General features: G+C 40.0%; 1 protein-coding gene across 1 annotated transcript in view; it reads right to left on the reverse strand.

The window, feature by feature from the left end:
• The window catches only part of Pid1 (phosphotyrosine interaction domain containing 1), a 223,554-nt gene that overhangs the window by 122,801 nt on the left and 75,486 nt on the right, over positions 1 to 25,267 (reverse strand). Inside the window, exon 2 of the mRNA XM_090354956.1 lies at positions 1,317 to 1,463. Coding sequence (XP_090211082.1) covers positions 1,317 to 1,463 — 147 coding nt within the window. The remainder of the gene's footprint in view (positions 1 to 1,316; positions 1,464 to 25,267) is intronic.

The following is a 25,267-nucleotide window of genomic DNA, read 5'->3' on the forward strand; positions in this document are numbered from 1 at the left end:
CCCTCTGTTCTTTCTACTTAGAAGATGCTTCCACATAAGCAAGAAGATTCTATTCACAAACTGGCTTCCTCAGCTGGGGGATAGGGGCTCATGCCTGTTACCTTAACGACATAAGAAGCTGAGATATGAAAAGTGAAATCAGAGATAGATAGGGTAGGAAAATACATAGGACTCTCATCTCTACCTACCAAGAATTTGGAAGTAGAGATATACCTCATTTGTTAGAGTACTAGCTTTGAAAAAGCTAGTGGACAGTGCCCAGAACCTGAGTTTAAGCCCTGGTATCAGCATAATAAATAAATAATAGGCTTCCTCACTAATAAGTGCTTGTTACCTGCATTTTCTCCTCCTCTGTTTCTAAACCAGCAGTGGAATTCCAAAACGGGATTTTGCCCAGTCTTGGCCCAGGCCCTGAGTGTGGTACAGAGTGAACCTTCAGTAAGCATGTGCAGAATGAATCAAGGTGTGAGGTTTTGAGCATAACCACTGTCACTCAAAGTTGCTGGAGGCTCCAACCTGAAAAGAGCTAGGCAAGAACTGTTCCCTGACAGTAAGCAGTAGGGAAAGGAACACATCAACGAGGTTTTAAAAGAAATTCACATGCATGCAAATAAGTGCTTTCCCCACTTTCCCCTTATTATCCTTTCCTCTTCTCAAAAATTTCTGGTGAAATATACATGAAACATATTTTCCTGTTATCTCTAAGCCTTCTATATCCGCCAAGCCAAAAGAAAGAAAGAGTAAGAATAGAAAAAAGAATCCAATAGCTTAACAAATTATACATTTTGTTTCTAGTTTTGTCTCCATGTCAACATTGTAGTTTGCATAAATGAAAAATACATTTTTTTACAGATACTGAGGCATGAATATTAGTATAAATCTTGAGAGTTGAAGCAAAACAAATATGCAAAATTGTTCCCAAAGGGCAACTGTTGAAAAACTTCAGGAGGCTGCTGGAATTGTTTTGTTTTTGTTTGTTTGTTTACATTTCTTAAAAGAGTCTTTATTTAAGTTGCAAGGAGGGCTTCTCACTATGGATAAAATTTTCCTTATGAAATGCAAATCCAGTTCAATATAGCTATTTAAAATGCAGCGAATATACAATTCTATTCACCAATACTAAAATCTGTGTTTTTAATGTGTCCTCCCCCAAATGACAAAGACCATTATGTCACTAAGAAATGAATTCATAATACTATCTCCAATGAGCTTATTTTGTTGTTTGTTTTATATTTGCATTCTTAAAAATGAATAGTCTTGTGCAGCAAGACTCTGTGGGCAGGCGCATATTCTGAGTCTGGCCACATACCCCATACCTTGCACCCACTGTGGGTCCTTGTCTTCATCAGCGGTGTGGTGGTGCATAGCTCGATGGCCTCTGGCTCGTGGAAGATGACTGCTGGGAGAGGTTCTTTTTTCAGTGTGAGGACATTCAATTTAGATTTCAGCATGGTCTGAAAGTGCTAAAAGGGAGAAAAATCGTTACAACATTGGACTTTCACGTGGTGTGACTGCACACCAAATTTTAGTAAAATCTTTATCATATTGGCAGTGCTTTAGTAATCGAGATCAAGAGATATTTACTAAATGGAGAGGGCAATATTCTACCAACATGGCACCAAAAAAAGCTGAGACTGACAGCAAATTCCCAGAGACCAACCATGAAAATGTACTTCATAGTAGAACATTTCACACAGGACCTTTGACCCTAAACATTTCCAAGATTCCAAGTGAACACCTGGAGATGTACATAATCTGCGCAGATTCCACTATATGAAGGGCTAGGAAAGGATAGTGTAGAAGTTATTTTGCAGGAAGCCTGGAGGTAGAACAAGACCAGCTGAGAGAGTGCACTAGCTTTCTGTTCTCTGCCTTCCTTGGTTCTTTCCACACTAGCCGGAGAGACTCTACCTCTCACTGGATTATATTATTCTGTTCTCCCAAGCCAAAATACTATAGAATCATTCTATACATAACTGTCAATGGTCCCAGCTGTAAAATGCTACCAAGATCAAGGTTGTGCCTTTGCTTAGTCTGTTGGTCTGGCTACTTCTAATCCAACTCCTCTACGAACCATTGTCGCTCAGCAGCCATTTTTAATTGTCCATGTCAGAGCTCTGACTGAACAATCTCTTGTGATCTGCCTCATCACAGAAGTCCTTCACTTGTAATCTTGGGGCCATGAGTAAACCAGGAACACATCAGCTCTCTGATTTCATGTCCCAGTCCTTGATCTCTCACTTGTACATCCCTCCCTATGACAATAAGCCAAATACCTTGGGGCCTCTGAACTTGTGACTCTTGCTCTGCCTTACTACAGCCTGGCTGCTCCACTTACTGATGATACCAATCAAATGTCATTTCCAACAGTAGTATTTAAAAGAGCGCGTGCGCGCGCGCGCACGCACACACACACACACACACACACACAATCTTTGCTATCACAGGGCTCACAAGGGCTTCAGGGTCAGTTTAAAGCACTTGGCTTAAAGTCCTCATCATGAAGCTGTAATACTTTTATCTTTGAACTTGTTTCAAAATGAAATTGAATGACAGAATGGAGCACATTTGTGAGTAGAGGAGATACACCTCTGCTTCCCCAATCCTTAACATCCATTGGCAACAATAATGTCCCATGATATCCTGATGGACCCACGACATACAGAAATTAAGCAAGATTCAAGGTGAGTGACTAAAAGGACCAAGCGCCAGTGACTCATGACTGCAATCCTAGCTACTCAGAAGGGGAGATACGGGATCACAGTTTGAAATCAACCTGGACAGGAAAGCCCATGACACTCATCCACCACAAAAAGGACAGAAAAGTGGAGTTGTGGTTCAAGAGGTTGAGTATTAGCCTTGAGCAAACAAAAAGCTCAGGGACAGGACTGTGCCATGAGCTCAAGCCCCAGGATTGTTACAAAAAAAAAAAAAGTAATCAGCTGAGCCTATATTCTGACCCCAGAATACATGCTTTGGAGTCAGAGCTTTCTATGTACGAAGAGAGAAATATTTTGTGTAGTGATAAACATGATTGATCAAGGAAGCCTAATTTTTTTCCCATTTATGTTGCTTGCCTGAGTAGAAAACAATGACAGAGAAGAAAAGGGAAAGCCACATAGCCTCAGTTCCTTCTCCTTCAAGTCCATTATTCAGCAGAGAGCCAAAGATGAAGGAAAATGCCCAAGGATAAGAAGTAAAATAAACATGGGCAGGTCAGTCTCATACACATAGGCACTATGTGATAAAATCAAAATACTGCCTCAACCAAGAAGAACAAATTCCATAAGCTATCTTTGCATTGAATGTGAACACTACACGGTAGAAAGATGAAGAGTAACTCTGTGCCAGGAGTCCAATTTTTATTTATTTTTCTTTTACTTAGAGTAGTATTAAGTAGCAAATACTAAAACACTGTATGCTTTTTTAGAAAGAGATTTGTGTTAAAAGGTAAATGGTTTTATGTCTTAGCAAATTCAGTAGGACTATTCTCATTTTTGAATGGGACACTAAAATTTCATTGCTTAGTACATCTTCCAAGGTGAATCATCAGCTCTGCCTCTTCCTTGCTCCCTTATCCATGTCACTTTCTACTCCTTGTTGCTGCTCTCGAATTAGGTAGGTTTTTCATTTATCTTAATGTGTCTTCCACTGGAATATAAGAATAAGAGAAGAAGATGTTTCAACCCATGCCATCTCTCTGAACCTTAAAACTGTGCCCTGCAAACCACAGAAGTCTGAAGTATATTTTCAGAAGGTACTGAAAATAATGAACAAAAATGGTTATATAATAAACTGCAAATAAAACACTCATCTCTAAATCAAGATTTGTACTTCTGTGTGGGGGGGGTTGGTATTGAGGCTTGAACTCATGGCTAATGAGATCTCCCTTAGCTTTTAAGATTAAGGCTGGCACTCTACCAATTCAGCCATAGCTCTACTTCTGGATTTTTGTTTGCCACTAGAAGATAAGATTCTCATGGTCTTTTCTGCCCAGGCTGGCTTTGAACCATGATCCTCATCCATGCCTCCTGAGTAACTAGGACTGTATGAGGTACCAGCCCCTACTTAGGCTTAAAGATTCTGTCTACTCAATATCTCTTGTGAATTGTTCTTTCTAGACCTGTCACAGTTTATAAAACAGACACAGAACTGAAAGAAATAATACACATATGTAATTACATTAACCTAAGTATGAATTAACAAGATCAGTTATTTAAGGAATCTATCCAATTCAGTTTAAGAGTTACAGAGGCTTTGGAATTTCTATCAGAACAAAGCCTGAATTTCACAGATCCTTGAAGTGAGGGGTTACAACAACGTACAACTCTGATATCAGGTTTGTATGCCAACTTACCCAAGCAAGCCACAGTACTCAATTATCCAGATGAACACTACTCTGAATGTTGCTATGAAAGTATAATGCAGATATGTATAAACATCATCATTAGCTGAGTTAAGAGAAAAACATCCTAGACTATTTACATAGCATTGATTCAGTCAGTTCAAAGACCTTAAGAGATTAACTCAGGCTTTACTGTGAGCCATGAAAGTCCATTTCTGAGAATCAGTTTCAAACTCCGAAAGTTATGAACATGCTCTCCAAGAACCACCTGAGTCACAGTCATGAACACAAAAATAAAGAATTGCCTCCTCAAGGCCAATTTTATTTCTGAAGAAGGATGTGCCATTAGCTAGAATTATGGGCAGCAAGTGCACAGAGAAGGCAGGCTGTTCCCAATTTTCCTTAATATGGCAGGCCCCACCCCTCTGAAAGACTGGTGGAGCTCAGATCCATATTCTGCTCCAATTGGGCTAGTTTGTATAGGGTAAAATGCATTTATGTATGATGACCATTAAAAGATATTGAAATAAAACTAAAATAACATAAGAAATCTCAAAACATACCCTCTGCTATTCCTTTAACATTCTGAGCTGTGTTGTCTGAGGTGTATCTTCATTTCACTTAGGAACAACCTTATATTTCAAAACTCTTTCCATATCCCAAAGCATTCCTGTATTCCTCTCTGTACTTGTTGATATTTTCTTAGATAAACAACAGGAGACAAAGCCACCAAGCCACAGAAAGAACTTCTAAGCTTTGATAGAAAAAAATATCTTCTCTCACACAGTTTATCCAGTCAGCTTCACAATTACATAAGCCAACTCCTTTAAGAACTGTGGATACACACACACACACACACACACACACACACACACACACACACACACAGATGACAGATAGACAAACAGATACTCTCCTAGTTCTGTCTCTCTGATTAAAACTGGATAGATACAGTTACCTTCTAGAAATTTCCAAGACTATTGGCTTGTATAAATTAAAAAGTAAAAGGCAGGGGGAGGAAAAGAAGTTCGAAAGGAGGAAGGGAGGGAGAAAGGAAAGGAGGAAGGGAGAGAAAGAATGAGATAAAGAAATGGAAGAAGGAAGTCGGGAAGGGGGAGATTGGCAATGAATGAGAAAGTCTTCATATTAATCTGGGAGTTCATATCTTAATGCCAATTTCTATTCAGTGGAGGTTATGGAGTTTGAAGCTGAAAATGGAGGCAGTGGTCAAAAGAACAACACGGCTTGCTGATAGTGAGCTCTGAAGTTGGTTTTCCTCTGGAGCCTAAAGATGAGGAGGAAAGGGGGAGAACAGCGGCAGGCTGCAAGGTAACGAGTGGGGATGGAGTGTAGTGCCTCCATTCTACTATGATGCCAGGAGAGGAGCCACAAGCCACAGGTCCTCTCAGTCTGACTTGGGCCCCATAAACAGTTCCTGAAAATGACACTAAAAGGCACCCCATCTCCAGAGTATGCCTTACCCACACTGCCTGGAAGCTGTCAGTCTATTCCTGCCCTCATGGTTCAGATCCCAGGACAGATCCCAGGCTTGGTAACTCTATCACAGCTTTCAGAGAGACTACAAGTTGCCAACTGACACACATATACCACCTTTGATTACCTGGCGGGACTAACATGTAAAAGCAACCAGCACTCAAAAGAATATTCTAAGTGAGAGGAACACGACGGAGCTCAAAGTTCAGCTTCACCACAATGTCTTCTGCTTCCTCGGCACCCTAGCTCATCAGAGCTTGGGCATCTCCAGCCATCCAGGCATGGGTTAAACACTAGCTCTCCAACTCAGGCCACACACCTGCACTGAGCACCTGCATTCTGCCATCTAGGCTGACAGACACAGCTGAAAGAGTCTCGCTCAGTTGATGACGCCTGTAACATCGCAGGATGACTGCAAGCTTGGCAGAGTTCTTCAGGACAGCTAAAGAGGCTAATATATGAAAATGAAGTTGGGAAAATGGTTAATTTTTAATTCTTCCCTTCAATTGCTTTATCCTTTCTGCCTCCTATGGAAAGATGAAGGGAAGAGAAAAAAAAGTGGACTACTAGATAAATTGTGGAATCTATAAGGTCTCTTTTTTATATCAAATCAGCATTCTCTGTTATCTGATCTGTTTTTATCCCCTGCTCCTGACCATCTGAATACCCTATATCCCCATCTAATGACTCTAGTGCAATGAAAACTCAAGATTGGCCAGACTCTTACAGAAAATGAAGATACAGAGTTGTTAGTTGAGGGTGATGTGAATCTTGAGTTGCTGCTGCTCTTTTTGCCCTTCACAATCAGCCTACGACTGAGGCTGAGTGCACATAAGAAAAGAGGAGAGACAGAGACACATGGCCTGAACTCCTGGATGCAGTTGTGTAGCAGGTAGATCCATCTGTGAGCACACTTACATGCTTAAGCGAGCTCAAATTAGATGCCTGATCCTTGCAACTGAAAGAGTCCATCAATACAAATCATCCATAAAGACAACATGGAGACGTCATGACATCTGCAAGAGGCCATCAACAAGTTTAAGCAATAAAACTGCAGTGACATTATCTTTTAATAGAAAGGGTTTTTTTTTTTTGCCAGTCCCAGGGCTTGAATTCAGGCTGAGTGCTGTCCTTGGAAGCTTTCTCAAGGCTAGAGCTCTACCACTTGAGCCACATCACCATTTCCAGCTTTTTTCTATGTATGGGGTACCAAGGAATTGAACCCAGGTCTTCATGCATGCTAGGCAAGCACTCTACCACTAGGCCAAATTCCTTGCCTTGACATTATCTTTTGAAGAAGAGAATTTTTTAAAAGGATGACCAATAGATAAAACCTTGCATGTTAGAAAAATTTAAGAGCAAAATGTAATCAAGCAGAAATTTATTTCATTCACTCATATAATTGTGATTACTGATACACAGATTATTTGTTTAATCTCTTAACACTCATTATTTTTACATGCAAATCATTTGCTGTTGACTCAATGCTGAAATCTGAGAGCTCCCATTTAAAAAAAGTAAAAAATATCTATTATAAACTGCACAAAGAGAATATCAGCATTATTTTCCTTCTTAGGTTTGGATCTGACTACTAGATTATTCAATATGAAATGTCAGAAAATCACAAATGAGTTTCATTAATTCTTATTCTTACAGCAAAATAAAGTGTAATTGTGAGAAGAATGCCAAAGTTTTGCTAATTTTTATGGTTTCACACAAATTAAAATCGAGTGTATATAGTAAACAGTGTTTTCTATTAATCTGCTTTACTCACTGGTTCACCTCTCATTGTTCTCTTCTGAAGGACATTTGTAGTATTTTTTTTTTGAAGCTTGCTTAGAGTATTACTGAATCAGTAACAATTGACCACTCTAATCAGTTTTCGCAGTGTCAGTGTGCACAAAAGATTAAAATCTTAATGCCTCCCTTCTAGAATTAAGTGAGCATCATCTTCTAATCACCTTATACAAAGGGAGACAGGATTTACCTTCCAAAATATGAAGATATTTTGGATACAGAATCAGTAGGTGAGATAGACCCAATTTGAATTGGTAAAATATGCAAATCTCTGCTTGCTAACCTGTCAGAGAGTAATGTAGAAATGGGAGTAGACAGCAGAGCCAACTGCAAAATTATACAGGGCAAGGCTGGTTACCACGTCCACATAATCAGGCTTGATTCAGTGCCCCTATGTTAGGATCACATATTCAATACCACATGTAGAAAGCAGACCTTTGTCTAATTTGTCCTGGGCAGTGCCCTGAATGTCTACAATGTTATTTGCTCCCCTTAAGAATTATTTACTTCCCTTAAAAAAAAAAAAGAAAACAAACAGGGACCGTCATTTATTTGAGAGCAGTGACATTTCCAGGCTCCTCTACTGGGTTTTTCTTTCGTTGCCATTAAAAACACTTCTAGATTAGGATTTTTGTTAAAGACTAATTATCTTTCTTATATCTGTTTATGCAACCCTCCCCTCAAAAACCACCCAAAAGATATCTTTTTCGATATAACAGAGCTGCATATTTAAAGCTGACATACTTGAGAAACCTGGAGCCCAGAAAGGATTGAGCTGAGGGTCACTTTTTTTGTGTCTCTGTAACATAGTAAGACAACTAGTTCCCAAATTAAGTGTCATTACAGGACACTTTGTGGCCATCTTTTGAGACTTGGGATCCGTGAATTTTTGGCAGTAGCTCTAATGGCTTTCTCTTAGACCTGGCTTCCCTGAGAATAGTGCCACCAAAATAAGATTTCTTGTACTTTATCATTAAGGCTTACATTGTTCAAACAAATTAGCTTATCAGCCTAATGTTTAGGGAAAAAAAAAGAAAACTACATACATTTTTCACTTATCTTCATACTACAGATTATTCTATTTAGTTGTCTTACTTAAAAAAGTACAGATTTCATTTTACAGGCCTGCACCTCATCTCTCATAAATTAAAAGACAAGCTCATGTCTACTGAACAGATGGCTATTATTAAAGTATCTGAAAATATTCCTCTTAGCACATCCAAATTTATTCATGTTGTTTTGATTATGGAGGGTTTTGTTTTTCTTTCTCAATAGATAGCACAGAATCTTTCAGGACAGTATGTGAGAAAAACACAAAAAAATTTCCAAGCCCCAGCAGAGAGCAAACCAAAGTGCCCAAGAAAGGGAAATCTTCACTCATGCACACAGCGGAGGTATTTGTGGGAGGGCACTTGAGAATGTCCAAGGACAGTGCTCAGGTCCTGAGCTCAAGCCCAGGACTTGCAAAAATAATAATAATAATAAATAAGCAAATGAATGTTACAAATAAGACTTTGTAAAAAAATATATATATATGATACACTATGTGTACATATATAGGGAGAAGGTCATTCATAGTAATAGTTGCTCTTCTATTCACCATGCCTGACAGATGATTAAAACTGCAAAGAGTTCTGAATCTTGTATGTACCATGTTTTTTGTACCTATATTAGTGCGAAGTTTATAAACGGGGCGTGCTAAGACATTCACAATAATAGCTAGTAGTATGACAAGGTGACTATCCAGCATCCTCTCTCAAAGGTATCTCCTTCAAAATGCCTTCCTCTACTTTCCCACTTTCACATAACGTAAGCACTTTTTAGCGTTGGTTGGCTCGTGTGTGTGCTTGTATCATTGATCTTGTGCTGTGTATAAATTAAGAACATGGTAATACCCGCACAATGAGCTGTCCACAGAGACATCTATCTGCCCAGTGACTCACAGGCACACAGCTGGTGTGCGCAGCATTGGGGGATGCTTCCGTGTTTGGGTTGGATAGACAGGTTGGAAAAGATGGACGCGGGGCTCAGAATACAGTGCAATTTAAAATGTATGAACTGCTCCTTTCTGAAGTCTCCCATTTAGTATTTTTTGACTCTTATTGAGTATGAGTCACTGAAACTGCGGAATATGAAACTACAAATCAGAAGAGACTCCCGGGGTGGGCTCTGGTGGCTCATGCCTGCAATTTTATTCAGGAGGCTGAAATCTAAGGATTGCAGCTTAATACCAGCCAGGGCAGGAAAGTACCATTAATCACCAAAAAATGTCAAAAGTAGAGCTGTGGTTCAAGTGGTAGAGTACCAACGAATGGAAAAGCTAACCCACACCCACCCCCAGTCCCACACTACCCCACAACTACTACATATGTGAGTGCTCCTCTATGTATGAATGTGTACGTGTGTACAGTTCAGATGAGTAACTGAAGAAACATGCTCACTCTATTCCTAACTCAAGTTGTTTCTGTTCTCTGCTAAATGTTTTCTACATGTATTTCCCCCCCCTTTTTTTTTACTTGTGAGCAGATGAAAAGCTTTACTAAACATTGCAAGCTATCAGTTCACATAAATATAAGCCCCAAGGGTTCTATGGTAATTGGTTCACAAATTGCTGTCTGATCAAACTTTTGAGTCCTAGTAGATAGTACTGAAATCTTTTATATGCTTAGACACATATAATTAAAATCTGCATTTCTACTTCTATTAAAAAACCAGAGCTCTTCAGATAGAACCCGCATTCCCTGGAGAAAATCATGAATTCCTTTGTTCCTGTAGCCCCTGGTAACCTGAGACTTGACACTGCCATGGACTGTGGGTTCCTCTTGTCCCCAGGGAAAGCTTTGCTTTCCATAATAACTACCAGTAGCTTTTTGAAAGTCTGTTTATGTCTTCCCAGAGTCACATTATTTATTTCTTGGGTGACCCTTACAGGCACTTGAATTTGAAATTCCTGATATATTCTGGATGTAAAGTGTTGAATGCTAGGAGCACAGAACAAAACTTTTGTCACTCATAAAACCATTCAAATAAAAATGAATTAAATCACACCTATTGTTCAATTATAAAAAGTGGATGATAGGGACAAGTCCTCTTATAAGTAGGTGACACATCTGTCTGTCATTACCTCAATAAGTGTGTGTGTGTGTGTGAGAGAGAGAGAAAAGCTCTTCTCCAGCTAACTCATTCTCATTTGGCCCTGGTAGTATTAAATTGAATAGAAGTTCAATTCTAGAGATTAATTTTTTTTCTACTTTTAATCAATGGGAATGAAAAGGAGCCAGAGTAACTGTCACATTTACTTATTTTAGGGGGGGAGTTCTTTGTTTATTTGTAGACACAGTCTTAATAAATACTCCAAGGTGACCTTGAGCTTAAAATCCTCCTGTCCCAGCCTCCCAAGTACTGAGAGGTGCATACCACTGCACTCAATTCAAAAATGGGCCTCACATCCAAATAAACAAGACGCAAAGGAAACAAGAGTTTAAGAGGCACTTTCCTTTGTGATGAAGGAAGATAGTCTCTGAAAGGGGTAGAACAGAAGAAGAAAGCTGTGCCTAAAATAGAGTGCTCACTTCACATGCAAGAAGCCCTGGGTTCAATTCCTCCATATCATATACTCAGAAAATGCTAGAAATGGAACTGTGGGTCGAGTGGTAGAGTGCTAGCCTGGAGCAAAAAGTGTCCAAGGACAGTGCCCAGGCCCTGATTTCAAACCCCATGACTGGAAAAAAAAAGTGCTCAGCTTTAATACAGGGAAGAGAAATGAGCAGTTTCTGGACAAGGGCAGAAATGAGCAGAACTATACAGACATGACTCTGTAGTTCTGAGAGGCTTCTTAAAGGTCCAGCTGAGAAGCAGAAGATATAAAGTCTCTACTTGGGGAAGGGCGGGGAGAAAGAGGAGGGAGACCTTCCCTGTTGGGAACCTGTGATTAGAGATCCAAGCTTCACTACTCACACGTGGCCCTTACCACTGCCAGTCCACAACAGCCAGACGGGAAACGCTCAGGAGGAATTGGATGGAGTGTCTTTACCAGGGCACTGGGAAAGGAGCGAAGGAGGCTTAACCTCCATGGTGAGGAATAATGAACCTACAACTATCTCCAAGTAATGAATGGGATACAACCGAAACGTTGAGCAATGTCCATAGGAATATAAAAATACCAAAAGAAACCAGAAAAATAAACTTCAAAATGTATAACATCCATGAAAAAAATCACTGGACATGAGCAAAAGGCAAATGAACAAAGATTTTTTGATGATCCAGTAATGGCATAAATCCCATTCAGTGTTGCATGGCAGGACTTACCCCATGCAATACTGCAAAAAGGCACCAGACTGGAGAGAAAAGGGCAAAAATATTCTTATTCCCAATGTGACCATCCAATGCCAATTTGTGCATAAACCAAACTTAAGGAAGAAAACAGCTATTTGGATAAATGAAAGCATTTATCAAAGCTGAAGGACATGAGATCAATATACAGTATTCTGTTAGCTTTTCTATGATGCGACATGAAAAACTGGCAATAATATTACACGTTTATAAAAGACTCATTCATATCAGCTATGTTTTTAATGGCACTCAAAAGGAAACAACACAAATGTTCCCTGTGACTTGGATAAATTCCATATCTGAGGTATATTTGGGTTGAGTAGGTTTAATTGTCTCTCTCCTTTTTTGGTTAGTCATGGATCTTGAATTCAGGGTCTGGGTACTGTCCCTGAGCTTTTTTCCTCAAGACTAGCACTATAGCTATACTTCACAGATATACTTCATTTTTAGGTGGTTAACTGTAGATAAGAGTCATGGACTTTCCTGTTCCAGCTTCTAGCTTTTCCTGTTCCAACTGTGACCCTCAGATTTCAGTCTCCTAAAATTATAGAATAACTAGAATTACAGGCAGGAACCTCCAGCACACAGGTATTTGTCTCTTTGAAATGAATTTTCTTCTTTTTCTTTGTGTGTGTGGGAGGGGGGAGAAAAAGAAGAAGGAGGAGGAGGAGGAGGGGGAGGCAGCTAGGAGGAGAAGTAAGAGAAGGAAGCATGGAATGAAGGAGGGGAGGTGGGAGGGAGAAGGGAAGGGAAAAAGAATTCTCCTTGACTATTCAGCTACTATCTATTCTATGTTCTCAAGCTAGCCCACAACTGAGCTTTAAAATGTGTTAATTGTAGTAGAAGTTTTCATATCCTCTTGTATTTGAGACTATCGTGAGCCCATGCTCTGTCTCAGATGAGCCAGACAGGTGTGTGTGTGTGTGTGTGTGTGTGTGTGTGTGTGTGTGTGTGTGTGTATGTGTGTGTAGACCTATTTATTTCAGGCTATGTGAATGTAGCATAACCTTCCTCAACCCTTATTATCTGGAATTTTCTTGTTGATAGACATAGATAATATTTCCTCTGGTTTTTCCATGCTAGACAGGTGGCAGTAGTAAAAGCCCCAAATTTTAATCGGTGCACTGAGGAATTCTTTGCACTTGAAAGACACGAATAAAATGTTAAGTGCACATTAACAAATCTATCATTTCCTCTAACTCTTGTCTTTTTCTGACTCAGCTATTTATATCCTCCTGGATGCCAGCTACTGGTGAGCTTCCTGTCTTCCTTCTCCAACACCTCTCCTCACACATACACCAGCCCCCTCGCGACTCCTGAATCAATGTGGAAAGGCAAACTTTGCAACTCTGTCTAGGGTAAGTCCAGATGTATAGAGTATTAAGAAGAGTAGCAGCCTTCTAAATGATTTAACCCAATTCCCTCAGTCCACAAATGGAGAAACTAAAACTCAGGGAAGTAAAGCCATAAGGCTGAGGTCATCCAAGGCTAAAAGCTTCAAAGACAACACAGCTCAGAACCCCAGTCACATAACTGGCTGAGTTCCCAACCAGAATGCCACTCTGTGTCATGTCTGCCACTGTTGCCTAGAACAGACAAGGGAGCCACCTCATCATCTTTTCAACTCCATAACAGACACAGTTTTGTAATCAATATCATAATCATATCATGAGATGAAAGGCTTAGAAACTGAAAATTCTAGGTCGACTCATTCATGAAAACATCTGAATTTGGTCAGGTTGTGTATGCTATCCAAGCCTTGTCCTTACTATAAAACAGAGGTAACAACATGTTTCTGTAGAACTGCTTGCCGTAAGTGTGTGGGGGGGGGGGTATGTATGTGTGAGAGAGAGATGGAGAGAAAGAACCAGAAAGGAATTCACACCTATCACCAAGTGCCAGGTAGTAGTCAAGATTCATCTCATTTGCAGTTCCAGTAACAATCTGTGAGGAAGGTAGAGCAGACAGCAGGCACTGATAGCAGAGCCCAGATTCTCTTCATGTCCCGAGACATCATACACACGCGCACGCGCGCACGCGCGCGCACACACACACACATACTCATTAATGCACATTGCGTATCTGAAAATGTTACTGGCACTTAACTACACAATAACAGACACACACAGCCTTTCTTCTCCCCCACCCCATTCTCTTCCATTTAAACGTACACAAGGACTTGAAATTATGTGAAAGCATGTTAACAGAAGAGGACAGGACTGACTTCAGGTAATGGATCGCATGTGATTTCTTCCCCCCTCTTTCCTTTCCTGTATTTCTTTTTACTAGTTTGAACATGTTTCCATTTTAAAAGCTAAATGTGCAGGAGTCTGATGAGTAACGCAATGCGAGGTATTTACAACGACAGCAGAGCTAGGGAATGGGTGGGGTAGAGTGTGTGCCTGTGCCATTCTCTGATATAGGAAACCCCCATGGTGCATACTAGGCCACCTTGGAAAACCTGAGTGAGGGCTGAGTGAGGACGAGCACTAAGCAAAGCATCTCTGAGTCCCTGTCTCAGAGATGTAGGGGTACCTAACAGAGAAGAGAAACAACACACAGTAAACACATATTCCTAAACTATAAAAAATAATAAAAGTGGGCACTACAGCTCAGGATGATAACCCTAACTGCTCAGAAGGCCGCCAATTGAGCATCACAATGCAAAGTCATCCTGGGCAAGAAAGTCTGTGAGACTCCTATCTCAAATGACCCACCCTACACAGCCAGAAATAGAGCTGTAGGTCAAGTGGCAGAGCACCAGTCAGGAGCAAAGAAAGCTTAGGGACACCAGGCAGTCCCTGAGTTCAAGCTCCAGTACTGGCTCAAAATGGACATCATCTTGGCAGGTTGGAACCAAACTAAAACTAATCACATCCCCCCAGCTTTCAGTGGTCAGGAAGGTGACAGGAGAGGGTTTTGATGGGCGAAATTCACTCTGGTAAAGACTCAGTGTGCAGCCTTACCCTGCAGGGTCATCTGTGGAGGGCAGAGAACTCACATGCTAGACATAAAACCTTTAGGAGAGTTCTTTCAAGGGAGAAGCATTCGCCAGGCATGGTGGCTCACCACCATTACCCTAGCTACTCAGAAAGTTGAGATCTGAGGATCTTTTTTCAAAGCCGGCTCAGGTTCAAAAAAAAACGTCTGTGAGTCTCTCATCTCTCTTTAAGATAAAAAAGTCAGAAGTGGAGCTATAGCTGAGTACAGAACACCAACCCTGAGCAAAACAATGTTCCCAAGCTAAACACAAATTCCCAAACACTGCCTTCAAACTAAGTCACTTTACACACTTCCACTGGCTGGAAAGACTGGGTCTACTTCTAGCTCTTGAACTATTCAACAACACATCTAAAGAATGCTATAACAATGTCTCTGGTCCACATCCACAAATATCCACCCAGGAGGAGGATGCTGGCCATTCTGCAGAATGGACAACTGAGACTACTGAAATCCCACAAATTTCCCAAGACTAGTTGACTTCGGCAGCTGTAGCAGCACAGGGGACAGCACCCAAGAGATGCAGTCTCCTAATCCATCTCACCAAACTGCAATGGGAGGAAGGCCCATGCTGGACAAGCTCAGACTCTGTGACTGAAGAAAATGTTAAGTAACAGCAGAAAAGGCTAAAGAAGGAGCTCTCAGCACACCTTCTCAATGGTTTAAGAGTAAAATGTGTCACAAGAACTAATGGACAAGTATAAAATATCAATAAATGCAGCATGCATAAGAATGCCTACAAAAAGTAGAAAGAAAAGAAATAAGAACTATTCGGGAATATCTTTGAAAAGGGAAGAAAGGAATAAAGAAAGGGAGGGTAGTGGGAGAAAAAAAGCTCTGTTTTTCCTAGAGCTGCTATAATAGAATACTAATAACTAGGTGGTTTGAAGCAAATGTGTTTTCTAATGGTTCAAGAGGCTAGAAATGCGGCCTCAGGTATGAGCAGGGCCATATTCTCTAGTGGCTCTATAGAACAACTTCTTTGCCTCTCATTGTTTCTGGTGTCTGCCAACAGCCCTTGGCTTGTGGCTATGTCAATGTTTTCTCTGTGTATTTATCATCTTCCCTCTGTGTATCTGGTTGTGTGTCCATGTTGCTTTATATAAGGACAGCTTTATATTGGGTTGGGACTCACATTAATGACCTCATTTTAGTTTGATCCTCTTTTGAACCATTCTGCAGTTAAATATAGTAACGTGCTGATGCAGTGGAAAATAGAACCTCAACATTCAGGGGTGGAAGAGACATGATTCAGCTCCTAACAGAAAGAGAAGGCAGGCTCTCAAAGATGACATATTCACCTGAGCACAGACACTTCAGTGACCACCACTCATCAATATTATAAGCTTTCATTGCACCTCAACCCAGCTACGTCTAAATATCTCAGGTCTAGATGCTAATAAGAGTAAGCAGGAATTGGCCTAGGCAGTCTGAACTCCTGGACTAGAACTTGTCTCTAGGCTGCAGGTTCATAAAATGCCACTGGCATCAAAACAAGCCATCACCAGCAACTTTACCTTGTGGTTGGATGGTATGTTTTCTAAGAGTTTGTGAAGTCTAACAGCACTGACAGGTGTCAGCTTCTATTACCAGCTTGTGTTTTTCCTTGCTGTGATCTAATCTCTGTTGAATTAATAGAATAAAGAACACACCTCTTAAATCTCAGGGCTGGTTTATCCAATCATTTATTTATCTATCTCATATTTACAGAGACACTCCACTGGGTACACAGTGCTGAAGAAGGCAGACACGCTTCTTGTTTTCATGCAGCTGAACTTTAACTAGGGATACAGTCACAGAGAAAGAAAGAAATGGCCCCATTTCCAAAGAAGGAGCACTTATTACTTTACTTCTGAGTGTATTTGTATTGCTATTTTTTGCATTTTATGACTGCATGCTAGTTATTCAAGAAGGTTTCATTGTCACATCTCCATACATGCATACAACATACTGCACTCACTCGTTTGTTTTCCTTCCCCTTCTCCATTCTTCAAACAATTTCAGTGGGTGCCATTTTGTTGTCACACATGCATATGAAGTGTCTGAGTTGCATTCACCCTCATTCTCCCTGTGGGTTGGCCCTCCCTCTACCCTCTACCTCCCACACCCCCCAGAACCTATTCTACTATCATCACACTGTATGTATGTGTGTATTAATCAGACACGTTTTTCATCTTAAAGTGCAAGTGAAATCTAGAGTCAACAGTATTGTTGATGCCCTGCTCTTATCCCTGAGGTCTCTCCATTCCTGAATGACCTCAAAGCCACAGCAAGAAGGTCCAGGGAACGAGTACCCCTGGACAACTTCTGTCACGGAGTGACAGAGTTAGCGTGTACATACTCTAGCTCTTTGGTCTGGTATGAGTCTAACTCAGAGTTGGAAGGTGGGAGAAGCTGAAGGACTGCTTACATTTCTGAGAATTTCTCTATGGATGAAGCTCTTTTAGGACCCCTGTGATGGTGGGCTTCACGGGCTTCCTCCCCTCCCAGTCCACTCCCCTGCTCTCTACCTGTGCTTCCTGTACTGAACAAGCACTTCCGCCATTTCATTCCTCATCTCAGGGTCTACTTCTGGATTCCTGCCCCAACTAAAACAAAACCCAATGTCCTGAAGTCCATTTTACTTCAATCCACGAAGTGTTGGTTATGGTAATTCTACTTGTATATGACATGTGAATCCAGCAGCTCATGGTCAGGTAAGGTGGAAAGAAAAGGAACCATCTTATAACCAACTGAAATGCATTGTCAATAAAGCCACTAAGAGGGCCTGACATTGCACTGCTGAGCTTGGACTGGGATAAGAATTATGGTCTTAAAGTGAAGTATTGTTTCTTAAGCATTCTTACATTATCTGTTTCCCCTTTTAACGTCTCTCTCAACATCTCCCCACAATTTTGCTCCCCTGTACTCGCAAAATTGTAATGCCACAATCTTACTGTACAACTGCTTACAGTCAATAGTATAGATGTTCACATTATAATTTCGAAGATGCTTAGGTCTCTATCCATACCCAAGAATCAACTTTGACTTCCACTGAAAACATACAAAATATATAAAATTTCTGGAAAAAAATGTGAAATGTCCAAAAGAATTGAAACCAACATTTTAGAGAGGCAAAGGACTAATGGGGTTCATGGCCAATTAAGAGCAGTTACTACCCCTTTGCTATTCCCACAAGAGGAAGCATCTAGTTCTTTCTGCTTCAACCCTTAAGAGAATGGTATATGCAGTTGCATGTGTCAAAGCCTTAAAATCCTATCACCATGCTTAAGGACTCTTAAAGAGTCTGAAAAAGAATCATATGGAGAGGAAATAGAATGCCCTAGCCTTATTCCTCACTAATCACCAACACCAACTTGCTAGCCACGTGAAGCTGCCATTTTGTAGTAGACAATTGTATCATCTGAGCTGCTCCAGGCACCCCCTCACAGCCTTATCCGAATTGCAGATTTCTGAACAGAGTACATGATTGCTTATTTGAACACCTAATTTTGAGCATTTGTTGTGAAGGCATAATAAATTACTGTTCAAACATGGAGCTTGTAAGCCCTTCTTAAAGCTACCAACAGCACAGAAAGCCCACTGTGTGCTTGCATGTGCATACATATGCACGTGCACGTGCACACACACGCGCGCGCACACACACACACACACACACACACACACACATCATAGTTTGAACCACACTTTGCCCGTTGCGCCTTTGACTGTGCTCTTAGCAAACACTTGGTAAACAAAGAGTTCTTCAGTGACTGAGTCATTAATTAGGGCCATAAGGTCCTACTTTCTGGCCAAATATAATTTTTAAGCAAACCTGGTCTTGTTAATGAGCCTGTTAGCTTGTAAACAAAAACAATCATTAATCTCCCTGAACAAAATGATTGTATTTCCAAGAATCATGAAAACACATAATAAATATGTTTAGATAATAAAATAAACAGCCCCAAATGAATGTTTAGAATGGAATACTTCATATCAGAACTAAGTGAAAATATTTCAAATGTGTATAGAGTAAGAAAGTCACCCACCACTATCCATCTACACAACACAGGAGAGGAATAAGTGTTTCCTGCATACACACACATACACACACACACACACACACACACACACACACACACACCTACCTTCAGAACACCACTGATTTTTTAATCAATTCATCTTTTGCTCTAAAATACACGCTGCTCATCATTGCTTTTACCTTCAACCAAAACTTAAAATATGGATCATTCACTTTTAAAAGTATTAGGAAAATTATTTTCACAGCACAAACAAACATTTCTGTATTGGCAGCCACAAAGATAAGTATGGGAAAGTTAGATGCAATTTCTCCCAAAAAACCCACTACGGGCTACCACAGAACATTCAGGACAAGGTTAAAATGGATTTCACCCTCCCATCTTCTGCCCTACTGCAACCCAGGCAGCCTGCACTGGTTCCAAGCAGTGACACCTATCAAAGCAACAAATGCAAAACAAGTGCAGAATCCACATGTCAATTCAGAAATAAAACTTTGTATTTCCTTCCTTTGTGTTACCTTCACCATGCTCATAAAAAATCTGGATTTCTGAAGTTTACTCCAAAGTTTCTACAACCTTAAAAAATAACAATTAGAAAATTAAAGTACAAACAAGAAAGATAAAGAAACCTGACCCTCCACCAATGACTTCCCTTGATAAACAAACCTCAAGCCCCTATCCAAAGGAACATTAATTTGTTCCATTTGGCTTAGTACTGTTCTGTCTTCGCTGAGCTCATATTCACACATGCTGGCTCACTTTGCCCTGGGTCACATAATTTTCAGTCCCTAGATTCTGTACATGCTCCCTAATCCACTTTCACTATGTATCGTTTCCATTAGGTAACCAAGTCCCCAAACTCAAAGGAACATTCTGGCAATTTCAAAAAAAATACCCTCTACTTATTACTGACAGTGCTGATAACTCCCAATAATATATGATGGTATCCTTTAATATAAAGTCTACAGCTTAGCCATGCTTAATTTCAACGGATCTTAAAGGATGGCGACAATGATTGTGTCAGCCTTTCTTACTGTTATTGGCATTGTTATCTGTCATTTCTATGCTTTCTCCATCACACAATTAGCAAAAGAAAGCATTCTTATGATTCAGAAAGAATCCACGAGTAAGTTAGAAACACCTGGAGAAATGCTACTTCCCACAGTTCTACTTCAGGTGGGCTGAACTTGAATCCTGAATCCACCCAACCAGGAACACATGACCCTGGGATTCACTTAGCTTCCAGAGTCCCAAGCAGCCATCTGTAGATGGGGGCATCTCCTCTTCATGGGGCTGCTTGAGATGAAGTAGATGAAATGAAAAGAGCAAGAAGTACCAGGCAAGACCTTTGATGGGAGTCAGAATTAGAATGTGAGTCATTACTTCAAGATTGTGGATATTTATTACTGAACCGGCTACTGTCGTTTTCTCTTTTCCCTCCTTTGGTTTTGCTTTGTTTTGACTTCATCATTGCTTTGAGTTTTGCCCAATGTCTCAATTCTTCATGATGACTTTTTCTCTTCTTTTCCTTCTTGGATTGGTTTTTTTTTCATATATTTTTATTGTAATTAATAGAAGGGTTACAAGGTATTTGCCAGATAGAAGCTGCATTAATTCACATACATTGATAGATACCCTTTCACATGTCTTGGTCGCCATTTCCCTCCCCCCCCACCCACACCCCTCATCTTGTTTTCCCCCTTTCCCTAACCAATTTCAAATAACCAAATACAAATATATCCGATATATCAGATAACAAAGTGAGATACTGTAACAATATAAGATAACCAAGGGACAGCAAAAGAGATGAGAGATAACATAGTACCTTAAGGACAACAATCACTCATTATATGGCTTTTGTTTCTATATCCTGGAGGTCCTTTCATTTAGCGTCATACTATATGGCCTTATGTATCAAGGTTTTGCTCTATTGCAAATCTCTGCTAGGAGAACCCAAGGTTTCTACTGATGAGGACAAATGAGGGAAACCATTGAGTCTATGGTCCTTTGAGTCTGGCTTACTTCACTTAATATGATTTTTTCTAAGTCTTTCCACTTCTTGGACTGGTTTTTATCTCTTCTTTCATCTTTCTCATCTTACCAAGTGATCTTTGTCATTCATGACCTATTTTCTAGTGGATGAGCTCTGCACACTGACTTTTAATGAGATAAAGATGAGTATAAAAAGAAGTTGACCTACGCGAGGTCCCTCTGAGCACTGCATTTGCTAGCACAAATCACTGATCAGATCACTTCAAATGGTGTTGTGGCTGGGTGTGGTGCCTCACATCTCTAATACTTGTTACTCGGGAAGTACAGATAGAATATTTTGTGGTTCCAAGGCCAGCAAACCTTCCATCACAATCAGCAAAAGCTAGACCTGGTGATACGTGTTTTTTATTTGATATGAGTTAATTTGATTTGATTTGATTATTGGGGTGAGTAGAGGTTACAGTAACATTCATCAGGTATTAGGTACATTACTTCTTGAATATTGTTACCCCTTCCCATGTTTTTCTCTCACTTTCCTTCCCCCACTCCCTCCCACTCATCTTGTTTTTCCCTTACCTTCCCTTTTTCAAATAAAGAAATAAATATATATACAATATACCAGGTACCACTTTCAGATACAGGAACAGCATGAGATAAACCATAAGGGGAAAAGAAGAGAAAAGAAATAGCCTCACATAGTACATTAGCAACAGCAATCACAAAGATAAACCTCTTGTTTCCATATCCCAGAGTTCATTTTGCTTAGCCTCAATCCTATATGACCATATATACATAGTTTTTGAGTTATTATATCCTCTGTTAGGAAAATACTAGATGTATACTAATTGTTATGAGTGAGGGAAACCATGGGGGCCTGTGATTCTTTGTGTCTGTCTTACTTCACTTAATATGATTTTTTCCAAGTCTTTGCATTTATGGGGCAATGTCATCCTTTCTGATGGCAGCATAGAATTCCATGATATATAAATATACCACATCTTTATGATCCATTCATCCACTGAGGGACATCTGGGTTGGCTCCATATCTTATTCTATGGTAAATAATGCTGAATGAACATGGTTCTGCTGGTAGGTTTAGTATGGCCTTGTTTCTGGATAGTTGAGTAAATGGGAGTGGGATTGCTGGGTCATAGAGTATGTTTAGAGTATCAGGTGTTTATTATCCCAGCTACATAAGAAAGCATAAATAAGAGGTTCAAGGTCCAGGCTGCGCTCAAGCAAAAAGGAAAACACTGTCTCAAAAATAATTATGGACAAATCTCTACCCAATGGTCCAGAAACAAGGACATACTAAATCTACTAGCACTATTTACCATAACAAAGATACGGAACCAACCCAAATGCCCCTCAGTAGATGAGTGGATCACAAAGATGTGATATTTATACACAATGGAATTCTATGCTGCCATCAGAAAGAACGACTTCACCCCATTTGTAAGGAAATGGAAAGACTTGGAAAAAATCATATTAAGTGAAGTAAGCCAGACCCAAAGGAACATAGGCTCAATGGTTTCCCTCATTTGTAATAATTAGTACAAACCGTGGACTCTCCTAGCAGAGGATTACAATAACTCAAAACCTAGATACATAAGGCCATATAGGATGAGGCTTAATGAAAGGACCTCCAGGATATGGAAACAAGAGCCATATAATGTGTGATTGTTGTTCTTAATGTATTATGCTATCCCTCATCTTTTTTGTTGTCCCTTGGTTATCTCATAGTGTTACAGTATTTCACCTTATTATCTGATATATTGGATATGTGTTTGTTTGTTTATTTGAAATAGGAAAGGGAAGGGGGGAAAACAAGAGGAGGGGAAGGGGTTCGGGGAGGGAAATGGGGACCAAGACATGAGAAAGGGTATGAATGTATGTGAAGTAATGCATCTTCTTTGGTGAATATAATGTAACCCTTCTATTAATTACAATAAAAATATATGAAAAAAGGAGTAGTAAGCAGAAAAAATAACCCAAAAGTTAGAGAAATTGGGGAGGAAACTACTGAAAAGGAAGTTTTAAGTAAAAGATATCTTAAATATTTATATCATTTGTAAAGAAATGGAAAACACCCATTTAAACACAAGGACCTGATCTCATGACTAACCTATTCAAAATTGTATTTTTCCTTTAAAACAGCCTTCTAATAAAACTCAATCATGCAAGATTCCAAGCATTTTTTTAACTCTCCTAAATACAAAGGTCGCTGGATACAAAGTAAATGCCAGATTTTATCTGGCTGCATGGAACAGTCTGCTGAGCTGAATTAAGCAAAGGCAGCTGCGTGTAGGTCATTTGTTTGTCCTGGATTTAGCCCTGAACTGAGCTGCACAAAGCAACAAAAGGATTCTCCTTGGAGACAAGGCCCTTTCCTCAGAAACAAGCCAATCCATTGCAGACTCACCTTGTCTTTCTTCTATTCAACATAGCCACCAACAGGCCACACACACACACACACACACACACACACACACACACACACACACACACACACACACACAGTGTAAAACCAAATCTTCAACTCACATATTCCCCAGGTCCAAGGAACTGACTGGATCTCCTGTAGTTCAAATGCAGTGATTTTATAAGCATGTGCCTTTTGTACACAGGCTCCAAAGCTGAAGTCTGCTTTGTCTTTTACATCTCTGCTTTCTCAATATTGTTTGCTAGAGGTCCAAAGTGATGGATGTTTATAATGAGATAGGTTGGCAGTGCATAAAAGGGCTCATGGTCTCATTGAAGATTAAATTGTACTCAATATAGTTTCCAGTGTTATAAATGTAGTTTGTTGGAAATTAACAATCTAGCTAAGATGCATAATCTTTGTGTGTTGAGAGAGCATGATGTAACTAATTGCTGCTTAATAAACGTATATTAACATTGTGTTTGCAGTGTGATGGCAAAGGAAGCAAAGGACAGGGAGGTGTTTTTCAAAAATGTCAATATAAACAAGAGAAAGATTCCTAGCCTTTGACAGGATGATTCTCAAAGTGTGTGCTCCAGAGGCAAAGCATCAGCACCACTTGGAACTCATTGGAACTGCAGACCTCTATGCCCTGCCTCAGACCTGTCCAATCAGAAACAAGGGGGAAAGGACCAGGTGCTTTGTCCTTGTATTTGACAATCACAGGACTAGTGGGAGGGCATTGAAGGTCAGGCTAATAACAGACAAGGCTAGGGAGGGGCAGAATGCAAGCTTGATTTTTGAGAACCAGTAAGTAGTATGGTGTGTTTGAAATCCACAATAGCAAAAGTTCAACAGCACAAGCTGACCAGGAAAAAAAGTAGATAGACATGAATCAGATTACAAGATAATACACTGTATCCTTCAGATCCAAAGAAACCAAGGACAGAGGGGAGGCCAAAATCAAAGCTACCAATTGATAAATAGCTTTTGAAGTCTAATTTGCTGCCATCTAATAAATAGCAAGATGGCAATAAAGCCAATGGCTTACACTGATGCTTTTTGTCCATAATCATAGGAATCAAATTCAGGCCTACTATATTCTTTGCCCCTTAATTTTATGTTTAGAAGCTGTGAACTCTCAACAGCCTATAGAATGGCTCAGACATGACATTCTACTTGTCTTCTTTTCACAGCCATCATAAAGAGATGTCTCTCAACCACATGAAAAAGATTTAACTACAGCCAGTCTCACCAGTATGCACAGATTGTGTTTTGTAACAAAAATGAATAGCCCTTACATGTGCCTACAGAAAGAAGATTGAATGGCAGCTTTGAAAGTAATAAAGGGGGATTTAAATGCACACTTACTAAGTGAAAAAAGTGAGTTTGAAAAGGCACCTACTGTATGATTCCTACTATATGACATTCTGAGAAACTGAAAATAATGGAGAGAATAAAAATGATTTCTGATAGCCAGAGGTTAAGAGTGAGAAACAAGATTAAGAGAAAGCAAAACATGTCTAGGGAAATGAGACTAGTTGATCTGATATTAGGATGACAGACACATGTCACTCACAGGTATTTTCAAACTCACAGATTTACACATGAAGGATGAGCTGCAAGGTAAATGATGGCTTCTGGGCAATAAAGATGCATTTTAAAAAAAGGCACCCTGGTGCCCAGGCCCAGAGCTCAAGCCCCATAACCCACAAAAAAAAAAAAAAAAAAAAAAAAAAGAAGCTCCTGTTTGGGCCAGGAGTTTAGCCTAGTGGTAGAGTGCTTGCCTACCATGTACAAAGAACTGGGCTCAATTCCTCGGTACCACATACATAGAAAAAAGCCAGAAATGGTGATGTGACTCAA

Source organism: Megascapheus bottae, chromosome 21 (genome assembly GCF_031878675.1).
Source record: "Megascapheus bottae isolate mThoBot1 chromosome 21, mThoBot2.hap1, whole genome shotgun sequence".
Classification (NCBI taxonomy): domain Eukaryota; kingdom Metazoa; phylum Chordata; class Mammalia; order Rodentia; family Geomyidae; genus Megascapheus; species Megascapheus bottae.